The sequence below is a fragment of the Blennius ocellaris genome (genome assembly GCF_963422515.1).
Source record: "Blennius ocellaris genome assembly, chromosome: 16".
In the NCBI taxonomy this organism is placed as follows: Eukaryota; Metazoa; Chordata; class Actinopteri; order Blenniiformes; family Blenniidae; genus Blennius; species Blennius ocellaris.
This window is the reverse complement of record NC_137665.1, coordinates 5,612,605-5,632,762: the sequence shown is the minus strand read 5'-3', so window position 1 is coordinate 5,632,762 and position 20,158 is coordinate 5,612,605. Positions and strand designations below refer to the sequence as shown.

General features: G+C 36.7%; 1 protein-coding gene across 1 annotated transcript; it reads right to left on the bottom strand.

The window, feature by feature from the left end:
• Positions 1-5,571: 5,571 nt before the first annotated feature.
• On the bottom strand, positions 5,572-14,622 carry LOC308141687 (immunoglobulin gamma-1 heavy chain; the record flags this gene model as incomplete). The annotated part of the gene is made up of 7 exons (XM_080511896.1): positions 5,572-5,912; positions 6,052-6,351; positions 6,452-6,733; positions 12,790-12,964; positions 13,084-13,092; positions 14,202-14,500; positions 14,583-14,622. The coding sequence occupies 7 exons, from the start codon at positions 14,620-14,622 to the stop codon at positions 5,572-5,574; spliced, it is 1,446 nt and encodes a 481-aa protein (XP_080368022.1).
• Between the last annotated feature and the right edge of the window lie 5,536 nt (positions 14,623-20,158).

Sequence of the window (20,158 nt, the reverse complement as noted above, 5' to 3'; positions counted from 1 at the left end):
CGTTAATTGATCTGGAAAGCAAATATTCCAGCATGATTATTTTGTGTGGTGATTTATTTTTAGTTAATTAAACATGGCTTTACGAGGATAAATATGAGTGTTATTACTGTTACTGTGTTGAAACTGTAATACAGTACAAATGGCACAGCTATCATTTCAGTAGGAGAAAAAAAAGCTTAAAAAATAAAGTTAGGTTTATAAAATGTGATAACATAACATCTTACTAGGTTTATCATCCAAAGTTTGGACATAACATAAGTACATGTGCTGAAGTGGGTGTATCTGTTATTGAACTGTACACGAGTCGTCAAAGTGATCCAGATTCAGCACGTACAAATGGTCACATTTCTCAGGAACTCTTAAAGTAGGTAAACAAATCTAAAGGGATTAAAAAAAAAAAAAAAAAAAAAAGCTGTTGTGTGTTCTGATGGTTTGATAAGTATAATCTGGCTTTATATTACGGAAGGAAAGCTAAGCCTCCAGTATGTACAGTCTGCACAGCAAAGACCTGGCCTCCTTTGACAGGTTTTTGTCACTGTCTGATTTACTGTGGCCACCCCAGTCTCCACAGTCTGCCATCATCATGCAAAAACCTTCCTGCTGTCAAGCTGCATTGTACATTAATGCATCGAATGTTACACTTTGATTTAGGATTTTGATCTAATCCAGTACATAAACATGACCTTTAGTGACCGCGAAACACTTGATGAAATAGCTCCATCATTTGAAATGATGTTCTCATAAATGAAATGAACCGAATTAGAGGTAAGGAAAGCTTGTGATCAGGAGTGTGCAGGTTTCGATTCCCACTGTTGAGGCGCCATGAGCAACAGTGGAAAAACCCTCGACACGGAGCTTCAATATGACATCGAAGGGTGCAAGCATTTAATTAAATCTGGTTTTATAGTGACTTTGTGTAATTTGTCCATCATTATTATCATAGTGCTTTTATTCACTCACAGGAACCCTCATTGAATACCATATAAGATGACTTTCAGTTGACGGTTTTTGTCACAGTGTGCCAGACGGTGAATCGAAAGTAACTCTCCCGTTACCATGAAATAACAAAACTTTATTATGTATTAATTTGATTTAAAATGTAGCGACAAGCATCTCTCCAAAACCTTTTTTTTTTTTTTTTTCAATTTATGTATAATATGATCACTTCTGAGGGGGGAAGTTTCAGTCAAAAAGTGTGGAATTCACAAAATCATTGCTGCATTTTCTTTTTTTAATTAGTTCATTTAACTGTGGCTAACCTTGAAACATGAACATATATAAACAATAACAGAACATAATAATCTTACATTTTATGAACAACTTTTAAAGGAATGCTTGTTACTCTCGGGTAACAAAGTTCTCTTTTATATATATTTTTTCATTCATAATAAAAATTACTATTTGTTAAAACGTTATTTGTTTGCTTTAGGGAAAGTTGACACTCATTAATTTTTTTTACATTTTGTATTCCCTGCAGAAGTGATTCATTCGACTCATCCTGAGTTAATTACTATACAAATCCTCGTGGCAGAAATTAGTGATCCCCAGCTCAGATCATGCATGGGAGCAATACGTCATTGCACTGACCTCTAATGGTGCGAATTGAAGCTGCGAAGTTTCACAGTGTGAAATACACATGTCGACCAATAGATGGCAGGCCAAGCAACATTTTCAGCTCATAAAAGTCATCCTGACACAGAGGCCTGGGACACAACCACACGTCTATCTATCTATCTATCTATCTATCTATCTATCTATCTATCTATCTATCTATCTATCTATCTATCTATCTATCTATCTATCTATCTATCTATCTATCTATCTATCTATCTATCTATCTATCTATCTATCTATCTATCTATCTATCTATCTATCTATCTATCTATCTATCTGTCTAATATCATCAGTGAATGGAAAAATCGTAATTTTATAATGTTTCCTTAAACTTTTCTAAATGATTGAATCTGTGTGGTTGCAAAGTACTGATGGACAGACGTCGGAATTAAAGTAGAAATGTTTCATCCCTACTCTTCAATATTGCATGTGTTTTATGTATTTATACTTTTCATACAATACAAAATGTCTGTACTTTATACTACCTTTGCAACACTGGCTTGTTTTCATTTCTACGATGGATGCCTTAACGCACCGAATGTCTGTTGTGTAGAGAAGGTCGAGTAAAGGGAGCAGAATTAACACGAATGAACTTCCTCTTTGTCTGAATGAACATTTTGAAAGGTTTTCATAGAAGGCTTTACAAAGTAAGAGTGAATCTTTAACCTGACAGTTTCACAATGTGTTTCCACCCTGTATTATATTCAGTAATAGTCACATCCTTCTCTCATTACACAAAACTCATTAGTTTAAAAAAAGTCTCGTATTTGAGTAGCAAAGCTAAGCAATGGAGATAGACTAACACATCTACTTTTGCAGGAGTATTTGTACTACTACTTAAGTGTGAGGACTATGATTACTTCTGCCACATCTGCTGACGATTGTGTATCTTGTTTCAAAAGAATGTATTTACAGACCTGACGGTTTCCTCAAGGTTTTGAAGCTGCAGGTGCGATCCCCGAGGAGCAGAGAGGAGGGCCACATGAGGCTCTCCAGAAGATTATGTTTAGAAATACCCGGAAACTGAAAAACCAACCTGATAACAGACATTTGCAGCCGGTTCATTTCAAGAAGTTCCTAGAAATATCATGACAAAGGTACACAGTGATGTCTGAGGAACACTCGGGGACACTTCTGAAAGAGTCGAAGCAAAAATAAAACTAAGGCTAAAAACAAAATATGCAGCAGAAGACAAATCGCAAGCAATATATATATTAGTGCTATTGGTCACTTTTAAGTTGAATTGCAGTTTGATTATATCTACCCATAGAAATTATGAGTGTTTAAAGTATTTCAGACGAACAATTATGTCTATTAAAACCACTAATTAATTAATCATGGCAACATTGAAAAATCTATGTTATCAATGTGAAATAAAAAACATTTCTGTTAAAAGAATGAAAATATTCAATGCAGAAATGCAAACTGAAAAGTGTAAATCACGATATTAAATTTGATAGCGGTAGTACTTTATAACATATGATTTACTCATGTCTTTTTAATTCATATATGACCGTAAATACATACGTGTATTTGTATTCCATGAATTTGACCCTGATTACATCTGTTGAATTACTCAGTAAAAGCAAAACAACTAAATCATCAAATATAAAAATAAATACATATTTGTGTTCAAATACATACAATATAAAAATCCTACAAACATACAGAAATATGACTATTATTGAAAATGTATGCACAAGAAGCACGTATGGAAATGTTTTCAGATATGTCCATTTTATTAACAATTTATCAGACCAGTTATTGATGCACATATTCAGTTTATTCATGACACTCTTCAGAATGACAAATTAAAAGAAAACTTTCTTAATATGTGTTTTAAAAAAGCAGACACCACTGTACACTCCGTCGCCCCAGCCTTTACTGTTCTTTCATCTGCAACAAAAGAAAAAGGAAATGTGAAGCTTTAACATGGCAGACACAAGAACTGGCCTCATACAGTGACATATCACATTCATCTGTGTTGGAATGGAAATGGAGCATTAAGTTTGCCTTTAAGACGGTTTTTTTTTTTTCCTTTTTTAATTTGAAAGAGCCCAGTAGTGTGTTTAACAGCTAAAAAAAGTAATAAGTCTTGCTGTATGGTGACCATTAAAAATAACTTTACATTCGCTTTCTTTTTCATGCAGGATGATAAATATTTTTCTGATATTTATATCAATGATATATACATGTAGCAACATCAAAACGAGATCATCAAACTTTTAATGAATTCTCCCGCACAAATGAGGAGTGAAGACAAAACTCTGCAATGAAGAGATCGGAACTTCATTTAAACGTGCTATTTATATCATACAACTGGAGAAAATCCAAAATGCAAACCTTTGGCGTAACTGATATTTACACATTTATTTATACAACTAAAAACAGATGAATGATAGTGTAACATCCTTTAAAGCCTCGACTAAATAAAGTGCCAAAAAGAAATAAAATCAGTTTACCTTGATGAGACTGATTACCATGCTATACAGGAGAGAGAAAACGAAAAGGAATATGAAAGTGGATGTTGTTGACCACAGGCTGCGGATTTCATCTTCAGACTCATGATCGATGTAGTTCAGAACAAAATTTGTGTCAAGAAGAAAACCTGAGGAAAAAGGAGGTACATTAGACATAGTTAGTCTCCGTTTGTGTTTGCGTTTGTCTGTGGACTTTACATAATGTTTACATACAGGTTGTGATTTTGTGTAAGGGTTATGGGGGATATAGACCTCCCTCTGGAGACACCCCCCCCCCCCCCCCCCCCCTTTTCCCTATATAAAACTACTTCACCAGCAAAGAAAAAACAAAATACCCTCAAATAAATGTCTTTAGAAGCAGGCCCTGATTTACTTAGATACTTTATAAAGGGTCCCACATGGCACGCGCATGCAAACAGATTGTGCTTTCAGTTTGTTTGCAGGCAATCAGCACCAAGAGGGACGTCGCACAAACAGGAATAATAAATTGAGAGTTTGCGTGAGAATTTCCTGGAATCTGTTGTTTCTAGTTGTTTTTACTGGAGTTCACATATAAATGATTAGGTGGAGCTCTGACCCTCACAAGCAGAAAAATAATAGTTACGAAGTTATCAAACAAATCAGTATTACATTATGGGAGATTTTTGGTAAATAAAGTCAAAATTTAAGTTTAAATAAGACATCTTATAATTAAATCAGCTAAGAAAAGTCATAGCAAGCTAGCCGAGGAAAAGACTCTCCTCGCAATAATGGCAGAATTGCATAAAACAATTCACACAATTATAAACAATGCAAACACGTTGTACATTAATGAATTGGCATAAACTTTTTTTTATGAAACACACCTGATATTTCATATTCATGAGGGCAGATGCCCTCAGTAGATAGTGTGTGTTATTTGCACTCTTCATTGAAGATCAGCTTCCACGTATGTGCAAATGACATCACATTTATACCAGTTGGTTTTTTTTTTGGTTTGTTTTTTTTACAAGCTCAGTAACTGAAGGTCCAAGTAATGTATTTTAGTCTATCGATCTGGTGTTTTTAAAAGAAAATATATAATAAATGGCTGACCAATAATCAAAATATGACAATTGTTTATGCATGACAACTAAAGTGTGTAAAAGTCACATATATATTTATGTGACTTTTCCATAGTTGTATGGAGTATAATAAGCTTCTTTTTCATCATGGTGCTGTTTCAACATAGGAGGACATATATCTGTATTCAGCTTCGCCTATGGTGATGAGTGTGCCGACTTCAGTTTGTTTTGAGATGTTGTCACTCATGCACATTGGTAACAAAAGCGTCTCAATGCAACATCAACATTTATTTTTGAACACTCAGCATACAATTAAAGACACTGTGACGAAAGCAGATCGAGACAAAACGGGATGACAAATGACAACGTTTCTGTGCGACCACAGCGGTGAAGCGACGACACATGAACACAAAGTACCACATTTAAAGCCAAATTTACTTTTCTTCACATTCCCAGGAATTACCCATTGACTTAGACACTCCTCGTGCCGTCGTGGCTTTGGACGTTGACACGTTGCAGTGGAACATGTAACTGTCCCACTTTGCCTTGGTGGTGGTGTAAACGCTTGTAACCAAGTAGCCATTTCTGGTTCTTTGCGGAGGGGTAGTGACGCCATCAAGATAGACTCCGCTGGTTTGATCATTGTCTTCCGACCAGGTGATGTAGTAATCCTGCAGCACTCTACTGGAGACCAGACACACCAGAGTGACCGCGGCTGAATTTTTGATGTCTGCCTCCGGCAGGATGTGGACTGTCACCTTTGGCTGACTCCCGTCTGAAACAGAGATTTTGTTAGGACAAAAATACTTATGTATGTATGAACCTAAAGTGCTGACGTTGCATCTGTCGGAATAATACAGAAATACAAATGAAGCAAAAAAAACGCAGTCAATCTTCATAATTTGTCGGCCTACCTCCTCTGCGGACGATCAACTCTCGAGTCGTCGACGTTAAGTCTTTCCTCACGGCAGAACAGCTCACTTTGTTGACTTTCTCATACTGTGTGCGGCTTATTGCCAATTTGCTGGTTTTGCTATTTGCATCACTGCTTAATTCAATGTTGTCCGTAGCGGGCTTTCCATCAATCTGCCAGTTGATCGTAGTTTCACGTACGATCGAGTTGTCCTGACCCGTGACAACACACTTATACTCTGCCTGGTTGTTGGTGATGATTTCTTTGAGATTTGGAGGGTTCAGCGTCACTGTGACGGGTTCTTGGCGAGAGAACAACATAAAAAAAAATACAGAAAATCATTACCTAAAATATGTAAATAAATTAACATAGATAGCGTAATCAGTGGGGATGTGTTGTACCTTTTGAGAATTCCTTTGTGTATGTTCTTCCTTGGTGTATCACCTCACATGTGTAAACGCCTTGAGAGTCCCAGTCGGAATTTGCGACCTTCAGGAAACTGACAGCTGAATATGTGGCTCCATTCTTTTGTCGGGTCAACTCAGTAAACGAATTCAAATCATTTGAGTTTTTTCTCCATTTGACCGACAGCTCTTGTGGAAGTACATTCTGAATGGTGCACACCAGCGTCTGAGCGTCTCCACTGGGCACTGACAGCAGATTCACCTCCAGTTTCGAGGCCTCTGTGGTGAAGATAGAGAAATATACATTTTAAATATTATTAGTTTGTCATGATTTGTCTGAGCACTTTGAGCAAAGGGAAGTTCACACATTTTTTTCAAAACAAAATGCAGATTGAATGACGCATAAAGGAGAGTAAGATATGAAATACATACCGGTATGTTTTATCTCCACACTTTCTGTGCCTTCGCCATGTTTAACAGAGCAATGAAAGCTTTTCTGTGAGTTCCAGTCACTTTTTGATACCTGGACCAAACTGAATCCCGTATATGTGTGATTGCTTTCCACTGGAGGGTATTGTACTGAGGTCAGAGTGTTCCCGTTGGTATCAGTCCACTGAAAAGTACTTTTTGGACTGAAAGCAAGCGCAAGACAACCAACAGTCAGTGTGTCTTCGGTCCCAGAGGAGCACTGAACCACAGGAAACAGATCAGGTGCGCCTAAAGAAAAGATAATACAAGTTTTAAAAACAAATGAGAAAAAAATAAATGCTTGTTCCAAAAATAATTCCTGAATTGTACAAATGCAGAAATACCACATGAATGATAGTCAAGGTAGGTTTTCATGAATTAAGACTCAAAACACAGGAATCATGCACTCAACTAGCCATTAATCCATTCATCCTTTACAACCATGTGAAGTCTATAATGCCAATACAACGTACATTTTAAAATGCCACTCAATTTTAAAATGTATGACAAACAAGCTACATACATTAGCACACTAATAAATGGCACTTTTACAGAGTTGTGCAATTAATATTTTTTTTCCTTCATATGGAGAAACACATCATTTTATCTTAATATTATATTTTAATGTGTTTAATCATACCAAGGAAGCACGTTTCAATGCAATAAAATAATAAGGGAGGGTTTAGCCCATAGAGCTTTACAATAACAAGATATGACATTTTGTATGAAAATAGTGTCTTTTTAAAATGTAAATACTGTCACTTTTATGTGCACAAAGCCTCAACTATAATGTCACAATATTTTCCATGTTTTCAAATGTAACGCATACATCAGAAGCAATCAACGTCAGGAAGATGTTCATTGCAAAAGTAAAGAGGGAAAAAATTGTTTTCAGGTTTGTACAGAGGAAGTTTGATGTACGGTCACCATTTCCAGTAATCACAGAAATCAGAACCATTATCCATCTCGAGATATTGCCGTTTAATTATTTCTTCTGTGGTTGTCCTCAATGAGTTTCTACAAGTTTGGTAGAAATGTAAGGGGATGTGGAAGTTATTGAATATTGTACCCTGAATGGTAAAATAAATTAATTCTATAAAAAATAACCCCAAAACATCCAGTTCATCTACTTATGATAATCATTTATTTTTGCTATTAATTCTTTCAATAGTATCCTCAAATGTTGGACACACACACACACACACACACACACAAAAGAAAATCACCAATCATCTAATTTTAGGATAATTCTATCTGCCTTTGTATTAAATAAATAAATAGTTACAGAAATTGTACTATAATAAACTGAACAGAATAATAGCTGAAGCGCAGCATGCTTATTTAGTTTCACTGGAATGACATTGATACAACATTAAAATGAAAAAAGATCACAGATAATTGCTTTTTCACATACACAAATAATATAAAATGAAAGTACAAACAATGAAAATGGTCTTACCTGAATAAACCTCAACTTCAGTACCGGCACCCCAGTAAAGGAAAGAAGCACAGTGTTTCAGCTCCACTCACTGCTTGAACAAAAACTAGGAGCACAAGAACAAACATTTTAATTAAGATTTAAAAATCCTAATACTATTAGCTATTGAAAAAAGACAATAAACTAGGATACCAAGGTGTACCTGGGTCAAAATCTGTTCTCTGCAGGTTGTCAACCAGCTCCCAATGAGAAGTTTGATGAAAACATTCATTTCATGAGTTTGCTCTTTTAACACTGAATTAACTTCCCTTGGCTATTAGACTTGTTAACGTCTTTTGGTATGGTCTTTACTATATAGTCCTGTGAGAAATGTTGTTTTTGTGTCGTTTTGAATTAAAAGTAACAAATGAGAGTGAAAATATCAGGTCTGAGGTTTTTGTAAGGATGTGTATCACAGTGTCCACCCCATCCCAGCCCATCACTGTGACAAACTTCAATACAAAAACTGAGCACTGTTCAGTACGCTGGGGAGGCAAAGCTTCAGTCGGCAGGATTAATACTTAAATCTCTGATCAATTAATGTATATTCTATGGCTATCCACTGTTAAATGTGCATTTCTTGATATATGTCTGTTGTAAGTTAATACTTTGTTTTTCATGGAATTTGCAACATGAGTATGTAAGGTCATATTATTGGCATTGAGCTTGGCTTCTATATTTTTCTTTAAGTTTACTTGATAAAGTATTTTTTTAATAAAAAAATATGTATTTAAAAATGGTAATATTGGGTTTTATATGGACGGTATTTCAAATGCTTAGATTGCTGAAGATAACACATAACTATTAATGTCATTACATCAAAGACACAAAATCAGCTTGTAAAAAAAAAATCCAAGCATTTAATTACCTGATTTACTTATTTCCGAAAAATTTTTTTAGCGTTTAAAAAATAAGTTATGTATTTGTTACAAATTTATCCATCTTGTAAATTCTTATAAATTCTGATTCTTTCAACATATCCATGTAAAAACTATATATTAAATTGAAGGGGATTTGAATTGAATCATAGATTGGAAGTTGAAAATGTGAGTGTGGTAAATGGATGCCTACCTTAGATTGATGACTTTGATGATCTTGGCTGTTTTAATTTTCAGTTATTAAAAAGCAAAAAAGTAGTACAGTAATACTCTGTTGTGGCCTCAGTCTTTAGACAGTTCATCTACATTTAAACTTTACTGCTGGAGTCGTCTCTGGAAATGTTTAATACACAATGCTGTGCAGTTTGCATTTCAATTAATCGAAGATAGTTGTAAACAATGTAATCTCACCAGCCTATGAATTTAACATTTGGGTTGATTCCAGCATTATGACCTGCTGTAGAAAACATGGGACACTTGAGTATAAACCTGTCAAATGGCTTAAAGCTACTTTTATCCTTTAAATCTGCAAGTTGTGCAATTTGTAATTTCAAATGCATCTCACACCCATTTGAGTATCACAAGACGATTTCAAGGCATCGAAAGAGTATGAGTTAAACTTTCAAAATATGAATCTAACCTGCACGATTGAATTGGAGACAGTCGCACGCACACGCACACACACACACACACACGCACGCACGCACGCACACACACACACACACACACACACACACACACACACACACACACACACACACACACACACACACACACACACACACACACACACACACACACACACACACAAAGGGAGTTTCTCTTAAATGCATGTTCTTTTACCAGATCTCCACCAACAAATTAGCCCCAAATTTTAACTGTCGATATTCTTGCTAACCAGAGCACCTCCATCCATCCATTCATCCATCCATCCATCCATCCACCCATCCATCCATCCTTTTATATTGTTGTGCGATCCCTCCATAAGTGAAAAAAAACGTTTTTTTCTTGTTCTTCAAATTCCTACCAAAAACATATTGGTTGCCGGATACACAAGTTGTGATCAAAATGGGTTTGTTTTGGCATTCACAAAACTTTTGTGACTGTGAGTCTCGGGGACAGTAATACACGACAGAGTCTTGAGTTTTCGGGCCATTCATTTGCAGATACAGCTGCTCTTTGTTATTGTTTCTGGAGACGGTGAACCGGCCTTGAACTAACTGATTATAATAGAGCTTCTGACTGTCATAGCTGATAGTTGCAACCCACTCCAGTCCTGAGTCCTGATGAATGAATATGTGGATGTATTGTGATTCACAGTGAGTTTTACAAGTATATTGCAAATTTATGCAGTCTTGGTTTGTTCCTGTTAATATTGTGTTGTGAGCTTGACTGCAACTGCTGTGAATTATTTCTAATGTCTTTTTTTGATTAACTAAAGCCAGAAGAAACTTGAGATCAATTTAACAGTGTGATTCTTTAACTAACCACATAATAATTTGTACTGCAGGATATTGTACAGCTGCTCTGCCAGCCTCAGTCACTGTGTCTCTGGCACAGTAATAAACAGCCGAATCTTCAGCCTTCAGACTGCTCATCTGCAGAAATAGCTGCTGACTGGTGTCGTCTCTGGAGATGGTAAAACGGCCTCCAAGTGATTGAGCGTAGTATTTGTAGCTCCCGGAGGTAGAAATAGTGGCAACCCACTCCAGTCCTTTTCCAGGAGCCTGTCTGACCCAACCAAACCAGTTGCTGCTGAATGTGAATCCAGAGGCTCTGCAGGATAATCTGTGGGATTCTCCAGGGCTTTTTATCACTGGTTCAGATTCAGTAAGAGTCTGGCAATTAATGCCTGCTGTAAAAAAAAAAAAAAAAAGTAAAGTATTACCTGCAGTACACTCACATATTAAATGTTTAAAATTAAAATCAGTGATGATGTTCACCTGCCCAGCAGACTGTTAACAGCAGCCATGCTGTTGTGTAGTCCATCTTGTAATGTGTCATGTGTTCTGTTACACACACGCATAAGTAGAGGAGGAGGATGTTTATGTTTTGCATGGGCTCCACCTCAGCAGCAGGAAATCTGTCTATGTTGTAAATGAATGTCATTAATGTGGCAAATAGAGATTTGAATATGTTTTATCATTCATTATATATGTTTTTTTTTCTTTTTCTAAAGCACAGAAAGTATTCTGATCAATTCAAAATGTGCAGAACACTGGAGGACAAATATAAATGATCATCTAAAACTATATGAATCTATGTTTTATGTGGCAGAAAAATAATACACATGCCTCTTTTTTTCTAATGATTTCAGATCCTCAAAGTTGTTAGTAGTAAAATAATATCAAATAAACAAAAACATGCCACTCATTAATCACACAAGAATTTAAAGTAATACGATGCACTATTAATCCTATATTTCTCATGGGAAGATTTGTTGGGGAGAGAGAATGAGGTCTATCATGTGGATCATTGACGTTTGGTAACTAATATCTAATATGAAAAGTGATATACAAATAAAGATGATTGATTGATTGAAATAAATGCACTTATTTGCATTTACAGATCAGATGTTGTGCAGTATAACTAATGCAGATCAAATGTTATCAACACAGATTTGAAGGTTTATACAAGCCAACATGGGAAATGTACATACAGTACATGGACTATAGTTGAACAGGTTTGAACAAGTTTCAAACCAATAAACAGTCAAATTCTTAGGTTTGATTTTAGAATTTGCAGAGACAGCTGCCGCCTGCTGTGGTCTCAGGAGAATAATCCACTCTCAGATAAAGAAACGCAGACGTCTTACAGCAGTTTCATGTCATCGGGCGAGAAGGAGGCGGAAGCTGGGCATTAAGTTTCGGGAATTAATGTCTCCAAACCAATTTTGTTCATGAGGTGGTATTTGTTAACGTGATTTTTGTCATATTTACTGAAAATACCCATTTGTGTATTCTTCTCAAATATTGTAAAATGGAATTCTCTTTTTAACACTTTGTGCTTACTTTATATGAGCATAAGTGTGCGAGCACAATATAATAGAATTTACTTATACAATATTTTGTGTATAAACAATGAACACATCATAAAGAGATGATGTGTTCATCATCTCTTTATGATGTGTTCATTGTTTATACACATCATAAACACATCATAAAGAGATCATAACATATCACATTAATATAGATAATATGTTTCATCTGCATTATTGTTTTAATCACCTTTGCCTTTTGAAATCTCTTCAGTCATACTACATTTCTTAGTTTTTTGATCCTTCAATTAAAACTTAGTTCCATCACTGTAACATTCAATAATGAAAATGATCTATGATGAATTGATTTGACTTCTTGCAACTTTACTGTGAAATCTAAACAAATCAGCTTCAATACATACATCTCAATATCCCAACGTGTTGCTGTGGGGTATGTTGATATAAAGAAAAGTCTGGATATTGTGTTTGAGTTTTGTGTACAGCTGCTCCACTGGTTTCAGTCATAGTGCGTGACTAGCACAGAAGTAAACAGCAGAGTCCTCTACTGTCAGGCTCTGGATCTGGAGGTACTGGGTACTGCTTGACACATCTTCAGTCAGGGTGAAGCGACTCTGAAAGGAGCTGCCATAGATAACAGCGTTGCCACCAGAGTTTATTCTCCCAATCCACTCCAGAGCCTTTCCTGGTTTCTGTCGTATCCAGGAAAAGTAATAGCTCGTCATGCTACCACCAGAAATGATACACGACATCATCACTGTCTCTCCAGGTTGTTTCACCACTGGGGAAGATTGTTCCAACCGGAGCTCACTTGAAACTCCTGGAAGCAACAAAATCACGGTCATTATCCGATGTAAAAAGAATCCAAAAGACAAGATCAAGTTATTGTCTCACCATGAACAGTGACGACAAACAACACAACCCAGAGGAGTCGACTCTTCATTCTCAATCTGTGATTTAGAAAAGAAAATAGCCTTCTAGTTTTAGATTGTTGTTTCAAATATGTTTCAGTCTGCCATTAAACCACAAACTGTATGGGAGGTGCCGACTATGGGCTTATAAAAGAGGAAGAGTTTGCATAGACGTCCCTCTGTAGGTTTAGAGAGGGAATGCAAATTACATAGTTGGTTCAGAGTTTTAACTTTAAGCGCTGCAAACATTTCATCTTCACTACCACAGTGTCAAAACTGACTTGACTTGCCAAAAAGTACAACAATAATACAGTTAAAGCAATAGAAAGCACAATCTGCATATCAACATTCATACATTTCTTTTTCTTCACCTTCAAAGTTGGAGTAATTTGATTTGATATTTGCATCAAGATGACCATCCTCCTACCATTATTTGTAACATCAATATTTTTGACTGGCAAATTTGGGGATGGCGCTGCATTTGGTCCATTGGCTATTTAATCAGAAGATAGTTGATGTGATTTTAAAGAAGAAAACAACAATACTTCACACCAAAACAAAATGATTGTTTTCACTCCATTTTGATAACATTTATGTTAATAGAAAACAAATAGCTGGACCATTTCCTTTGTATGTGTTTTTAGTTTTTTGTTTGTTTTAAAATGCAAAATTGCAAAACCAAAAAAATTTTGATATTCCTTCTACAATTTGGAAAAACTTGATGTGGTGTTTGTAAACGTTAGTGGAAGTCAATGGAGATCTGCAATTTTCAGCTCACATAAATAAGAACACAGATACAAGAAAAAAGCAACATGTTGTCATTTGGTGAATTTAGTCATTTGTAATTCTAAATCAATTTCGACAACTGCCTTTGGTCATGCTCGTACATACAGTATGTGAATGTCTCTGGCTGTTCATGTATTAGTTTACAGTAAATGTTATAATGTGCTACATGTATTCATTCTGCGAGTATTTGTGCAGGTCTGTTAGTGCTTTGTGTGACTGTGGGATAACGCACACAGTAGTAAACAGCCGAGTCTTCAGGCTGCATGTTCTGTCCCTGAATGGTCACAGTCCGAGCAGAAGTGTCTCTGCTGTTGCTGAACTTGCTCTTCAAAGCACCATTTTGGACAAAGCCTCCTCCACCCCACTGATGAAATATCCAGTCCATCGGTTTTCCTTCACGGTGTCGAACCCAGCCTGTTGCATAGCTGGTATCAGTGAGAGAATAACCAGAGACCTGACAGGTGACGGTCAAAGACTGTCCAGGCTGCACAACCACTGACTCTGGCTGGGTGAGATCAATACCGAAAACACCTGTGAAAACAGAAATAAACATGATCTCCATCATTCCTATTCTTCATTGCTTCTATCTGTGGTTGTACTGAAAGCTCCTTACAGGATGCAGCTGTCAGCAGTAGTAGAGCCTCAGAGATCATGGTTGATGTCCAAGTTGAACTAATGTGATCCCTGTTGTCGTCTCACTCACACGTAGCGACGCACTTCTTTTTGAGTCCCCCTCAGTTTGCATGGAGTCAAATTAATTCAGTAGGAGGTGTAAGGATTTGTCCTCTAGATTCACTGTGGGAGTGTTGAAACTTTAATTTACGTACCAGCTCTTTCCAACACTTCCAATAATGCCTATTTTCACTAATGCAATTTTGCCCTCCTTATGGTGTCTGAATTATCCTGAAAGATTCACTATGAGTCCTGAATCCAGAGCCAAAAAAAAAACATGCTTAATGCATGTGGTCATAACATGTCAACACGTGTCTGATATGATGGATAGGAAACAAGCAGTTGTTTTCTGCATGAATTCGCCTCAATCTGAGCCTCAGAATAAAACCAACATACCAACAAAAAGATTTGGTGCATTTTTTTTTCTTTCATTTATTTATTTCATTGTATTGGGAAAAAAAGGCTGCAGTGTTTCCCAAGCTGCACTCTACACATATACTTGTATTGATTAGTGTAATCATAAGCACTACCAATTCTATTCTATAGACTTTGGACTAATATGACTACCAGTTTGCTCAGTAAGAATAGAAATGAGACACAACATTTATCTCAATTTTTTTTTTGTCTTATTCAAATTAAATCAACAAGAAAAGCTAACAGATTTGCAAGTTGAAGATTTAAAGGTTACTGCCCTCCAGTGTTCATTTTGTTGTAATTCCAATGTGCACAGAAAATCACTTTGCCCAGAGTGTGAAGACAATTGAAGTTGTCACCAACAACTTCAAGAAGAACCACCCTGCTCACCCTCAACCAACCTCCAACCGTCAAGTGACCCCGATTACAGAGGACACAAGATGGAAAGCAGAGACCACAGTCATGATCATAAAGGTGAGAGAGCAGCTTTACTCTATAGAAATCCACCTGATAAAATACCTGAAATGCAAACTTGCCCATTAAACTCCTTGTGTCCTTGCTTCACCAAGGAAAATTGCATGTATCATATAACATTGTGGTATTTTGAGTGCTATATGACAAGAAATTCCTCAATTTATGAGTCAACTGGAACCATTAAAGCAGTTTCTTATAGGGGAAAAAAAAATAAAAAATCCACACATCACCACATCTTAATCCTACTGAAGATACTGTTGGGCGATATCTAAAAAGTCTTGTGTTAGGAGCCATTTAAATCATGACAGTCATTCTTTTCATAACCTTACCTAGTATTTATTATATGTTTGTACGATGTGAGCTGTCAGAGACATTGACGTCTTGACTTTTCAAAATAAGTGAATGACAAACATACACTTACAGCTGGACAATGTTTATTCAGACTTTATATGTGAATAAGTGGCAATGATGTCGAATGTTACTTATTTGGTATTAATCCGTCTTGTTGCCCCTTTTCCAGGATCATTCTCTTGAGCCAACATGAACAAGCAGAGTCAGAATGAAGTCCTTCTTCTCAGAGTCCACTGAGACCGTGATGTTGGGTACGGGGGCGTCACTGTGACGATCGAGCACAATAGTACACAGCTGAATCTTCTGTCCTTAGTGTGTTCATCTACACTTCCACAGTGACACTCGGTTAGCGTAGTTGTCTCTGGAGATGACAAAGTGGCCTTGAACTGATGGAGAGTAGTACCTAGCGCTTCCACTACCCGTATCCAGCCATGCAACCCACTCCAGTCTTTGTCCAGGAGCCTGCCTGATCCAGGCAAAAGCATCACTGGTGAACAAGGATCTTGATGCTTGGCAGGTCAGTTCATGAGATTCCCCAGGTCTTTTAACTGCTGGTCCTGACTCAATGAGAGTTTGACCTTTCACACATGTTAAAGGAAATGCAAAATAGTGAAATGCAACAACTAAAACATCTCCTTAAATAGAAATCTATCAGAAGATCAATAAATATTGTCACCTGCAGCACAGATGGTTAAAAGCAACAGTCTGGTCCAACAATCCATTATGATTGTTCTCTGACTTCTTCACTGCAGTCAGATAAGTAAAAGTGGAAGGTAATGTTTTGCATTGACTCCTCCTTAAGTTAAATAGCGAGTTGGGTTGGATCTGTCTTTATAATCAAAATACAAATACTTTACATGTTGCCGCCATATACAGCGCTGCCGGAGGAGGATTATATACAGTTGCTATGCAATGGAGAACGTTATCAACCTTTACAGCTGAGACAAATAATGTTTTGTAACGTGCACACTGAACTGAGCCAACTGGTTGAAGCAATAACAGTGACCTGGTCGAGGAAAAAGAACTTCCTGAGAAATTGTTGGCCTGTTTTTCTAATTGATGTGTGATTCAACATGAATGGAAATAGGAATGGAATCTGTCGAAAATGTAAAAAAGCTCATCCATGCTTTTATTGCTAATAATTATGTACTCAGATTTTTTTTTTTTAAAGTTAAGAACATCTCATTCTGGGAAATGCTATGATATTTTGAATGATGTATTATTCAATTTCATGACATAGGATAATGATTTTGTTTTCTTTTTTTCCCCTGTATGTTACATTGAGGCACGATGTAAACTGAGTTCTGGCATTTTACGCATTACCTAGTATAGCAGAGGTTCCAACATATTGAAATATGCTGAACTTGCAACGTATTGCAAGAGAGACCTCAAGTAGTGGATGAGAGAGGAACTTGTTTTTGTTGAACTCTCTGTCTTCTCTCTCTCACTGTGCTTCTGGCACAGTAATACACTGCCGTGTCCTCAGTCTTCAGACGGTTCATCTGCAGATACACTTTACTGCTGGAGTCGTCTCTGGAGATGGTGAACCTTCCCTGGACTGACTGGGAGTAATAGATGGGGCTACTTGATGTGTGTACCAAAGCAATCCACTCCAGACCTTTGCCAGGGGCCTGTCTGATCCAGTTCCACACTGAGCCACGGAAGTCAAATCCAGATGTTGTGCAGGTGAGGCGATGACTCTCACCGGGTGTTTTCAAGACCGGTTCAGATTCTGTTATTGCCCAACCTTGCACCCTTCCTAAAAGAAACAAAATGACCATGAACAGTATCAGATCTCGGTAAGCCATGGTGACAGTGAAAGTCTTTGTCTTCAAATCTCCAAAATCCTCTTAAATAGGATGTAAAACTGAATCCCAGTGAAGATTTACCTAGAGCCAGCTCCTCCTACACCATGAGATTTCATAATCAAATCTGGTGCTACTTAAACAAAGCATATATTCATGGACAAGTCATAATCCCTGTTGGTATGTGTGACATTTTGGAAACCAATCAATCAATCAATCAGTCAATCAATCAATCAATAAACAAATAAACCATAGAATGAATGAATGAATGAATGTTTATATATTAACAGATGACATGCATGATAATGATTGCCTCCTTGCTTCCGTGTGTGTCATGATTGTTGGAGCGTATGAGAAGTGGAATGAATGGAGACACATCAAGATCCCAAACAGAAAAAAATAAATCAAATGAAGTTCAACTAGATCAACAGGCCAAAAAGTAATTCATAGTGTATTATTAGAATGAAGTTTTAAATCACCAAAAGTGTTTTTGACATTCAATCTGAGAGGCTTAACTGAATATTGAGTAACACTGACTCCTGGTGGCTCAAATACTGAAACTGCAAAATGTACATTAATCTTTTATCATGACGATAACGTGCTTGGGGGGCTTTCTGTTTGGAGTTTGCATTTTCCTATTATGTGTGCAGAGGTTTTCTGTTGACACTCCTGCCACAGTACAAAGACATACATGTTAAGTCTATTGAAGTCTATGCTGAATATGAATATGAGTGTTCATATTGAAGAATCAAGAGAGCCTATTATGCCTTCAACGTACTGTCAGGACTTTAAGTCCTCATAGACCGTTTAAATTTGGTATAAATGATGAATGAATATGTGGATGTATTGTGATTCACAGTGAGTTTTACAACTATATTGCAAATTAATGTAGTCTTGGTTTGTTCCTGTTAATATTCTGTGTTGTGATCTTGACTGCAACTGCTGTGAATTATTTCTAATGTCTTTTTTTGATTAACTAAAGTCAGAAGAAACTTGAGATCAATTTAACAGTGTGATTCTTTAACTAACCACATAATAATTTGTACTGCAGGATGTTGTACAGCTGCTCTGCCAGCCTCAGTCACTGTGTCTCTGGCACAGTAATAAACAGCCGAATCTTCAGCCTTCAGACTGCTCATCTGCAGAAATAGCTGCTGACTGGTGTCGTCTCTGGAGATGGTAAAACGGCCTCCAAGTGATTGAGCGTAATATTTGTAGCTCCCGGAGGTAGAAATAGTGGCAACCCACTCCAGTCCTTTTCCAGGAGCCTGTCTGACCCAAGCCATCCAGAAGCTGCTGAAAGTGAATCCAGAGGCTCTGCAGGATAATCTGTGGGATTCTCCAGGGCTTTTTATCACTGGTTCAGATTCAGTAAGAGTCTGGCAATTAATGCCTGCTGTAAAAAAAAAAAAAAAAAAAAGTAAAGTATTACCTGCAGTACACTCACATATTAAATGTTTAAAATTAAAATCAGTGATGATGTTCACCTGCCCAGCAGACTGTTAACAGCAGCCATGCTGTTGTGTAGTCCATCTTGTAATGTGTCATGTGTTCTGTTACACACACGCATAAGTAGAGGAGGAGGATGTTTATGTTTTGCATGGGCTCCACCTCAGCAGCAGGAAATCTGTCTATGTTGTAAATGAATGTCATTAATGTGGCAAATAGAGATTTGAATATGTTTTATCATTCATTATATATGTTTTTTTTTCTTTTTCTAAAGCACAGAAAATATTCTGATCAATTCAAAATGTGCAGAACACTGGAGGACAAATATAAATGATCATCTAAAACTATATGAATCTATGTTTTATGTGGCAGAAAAATAATACACTTGCCTCTTTTTTTCTAATGATTTCAGATCCTCAAAGTTGTTAGTAGTAAAATAATATCAAATAAACAAAAACATGCCACTCATTAATCACACAAGAATTTAAAGTAATACGACGCACTATTAATCCTATATTTCTCATGGGATGATTTGTTGGGGAGAGAGAATGAGGTCTATCATGTGGATGATTGATGTTTGGTAACTAATATCTAATATGAAAAGTGATATGCAAATAAAGATGATTCATTGATTGAAATAAATGCACTTATTTGCATTTAAAGATCAGATGTTGTGCAGTATAACTAATGCAGATCAAATGTAATCAACACAGATTTGAAGGTTTATACAAGTCAACATGGGAAATGTACATACAGTACATGGACTATAGTTGAACAGGTTTGAACAAGTTTCAAACCAATAAACAGTCAAATTCTTAGGTTTAATTTTAGAATTTGGAGAGACAGCTGCCGCCTGCTGTGGTCTCAGGAGAATAATCCACTCTCAGATAAAGAAACGCAGACGTCTTACAGCAGTTTCATGTCATCGGGCGAGAAGGAGGCGGAAGCTGGGCATTAAGTTTCGGGAATTAATGTCTCCAAACCAATTTTGTTCATGAGGTGGTATTTGTTAGCGTGATTTTTG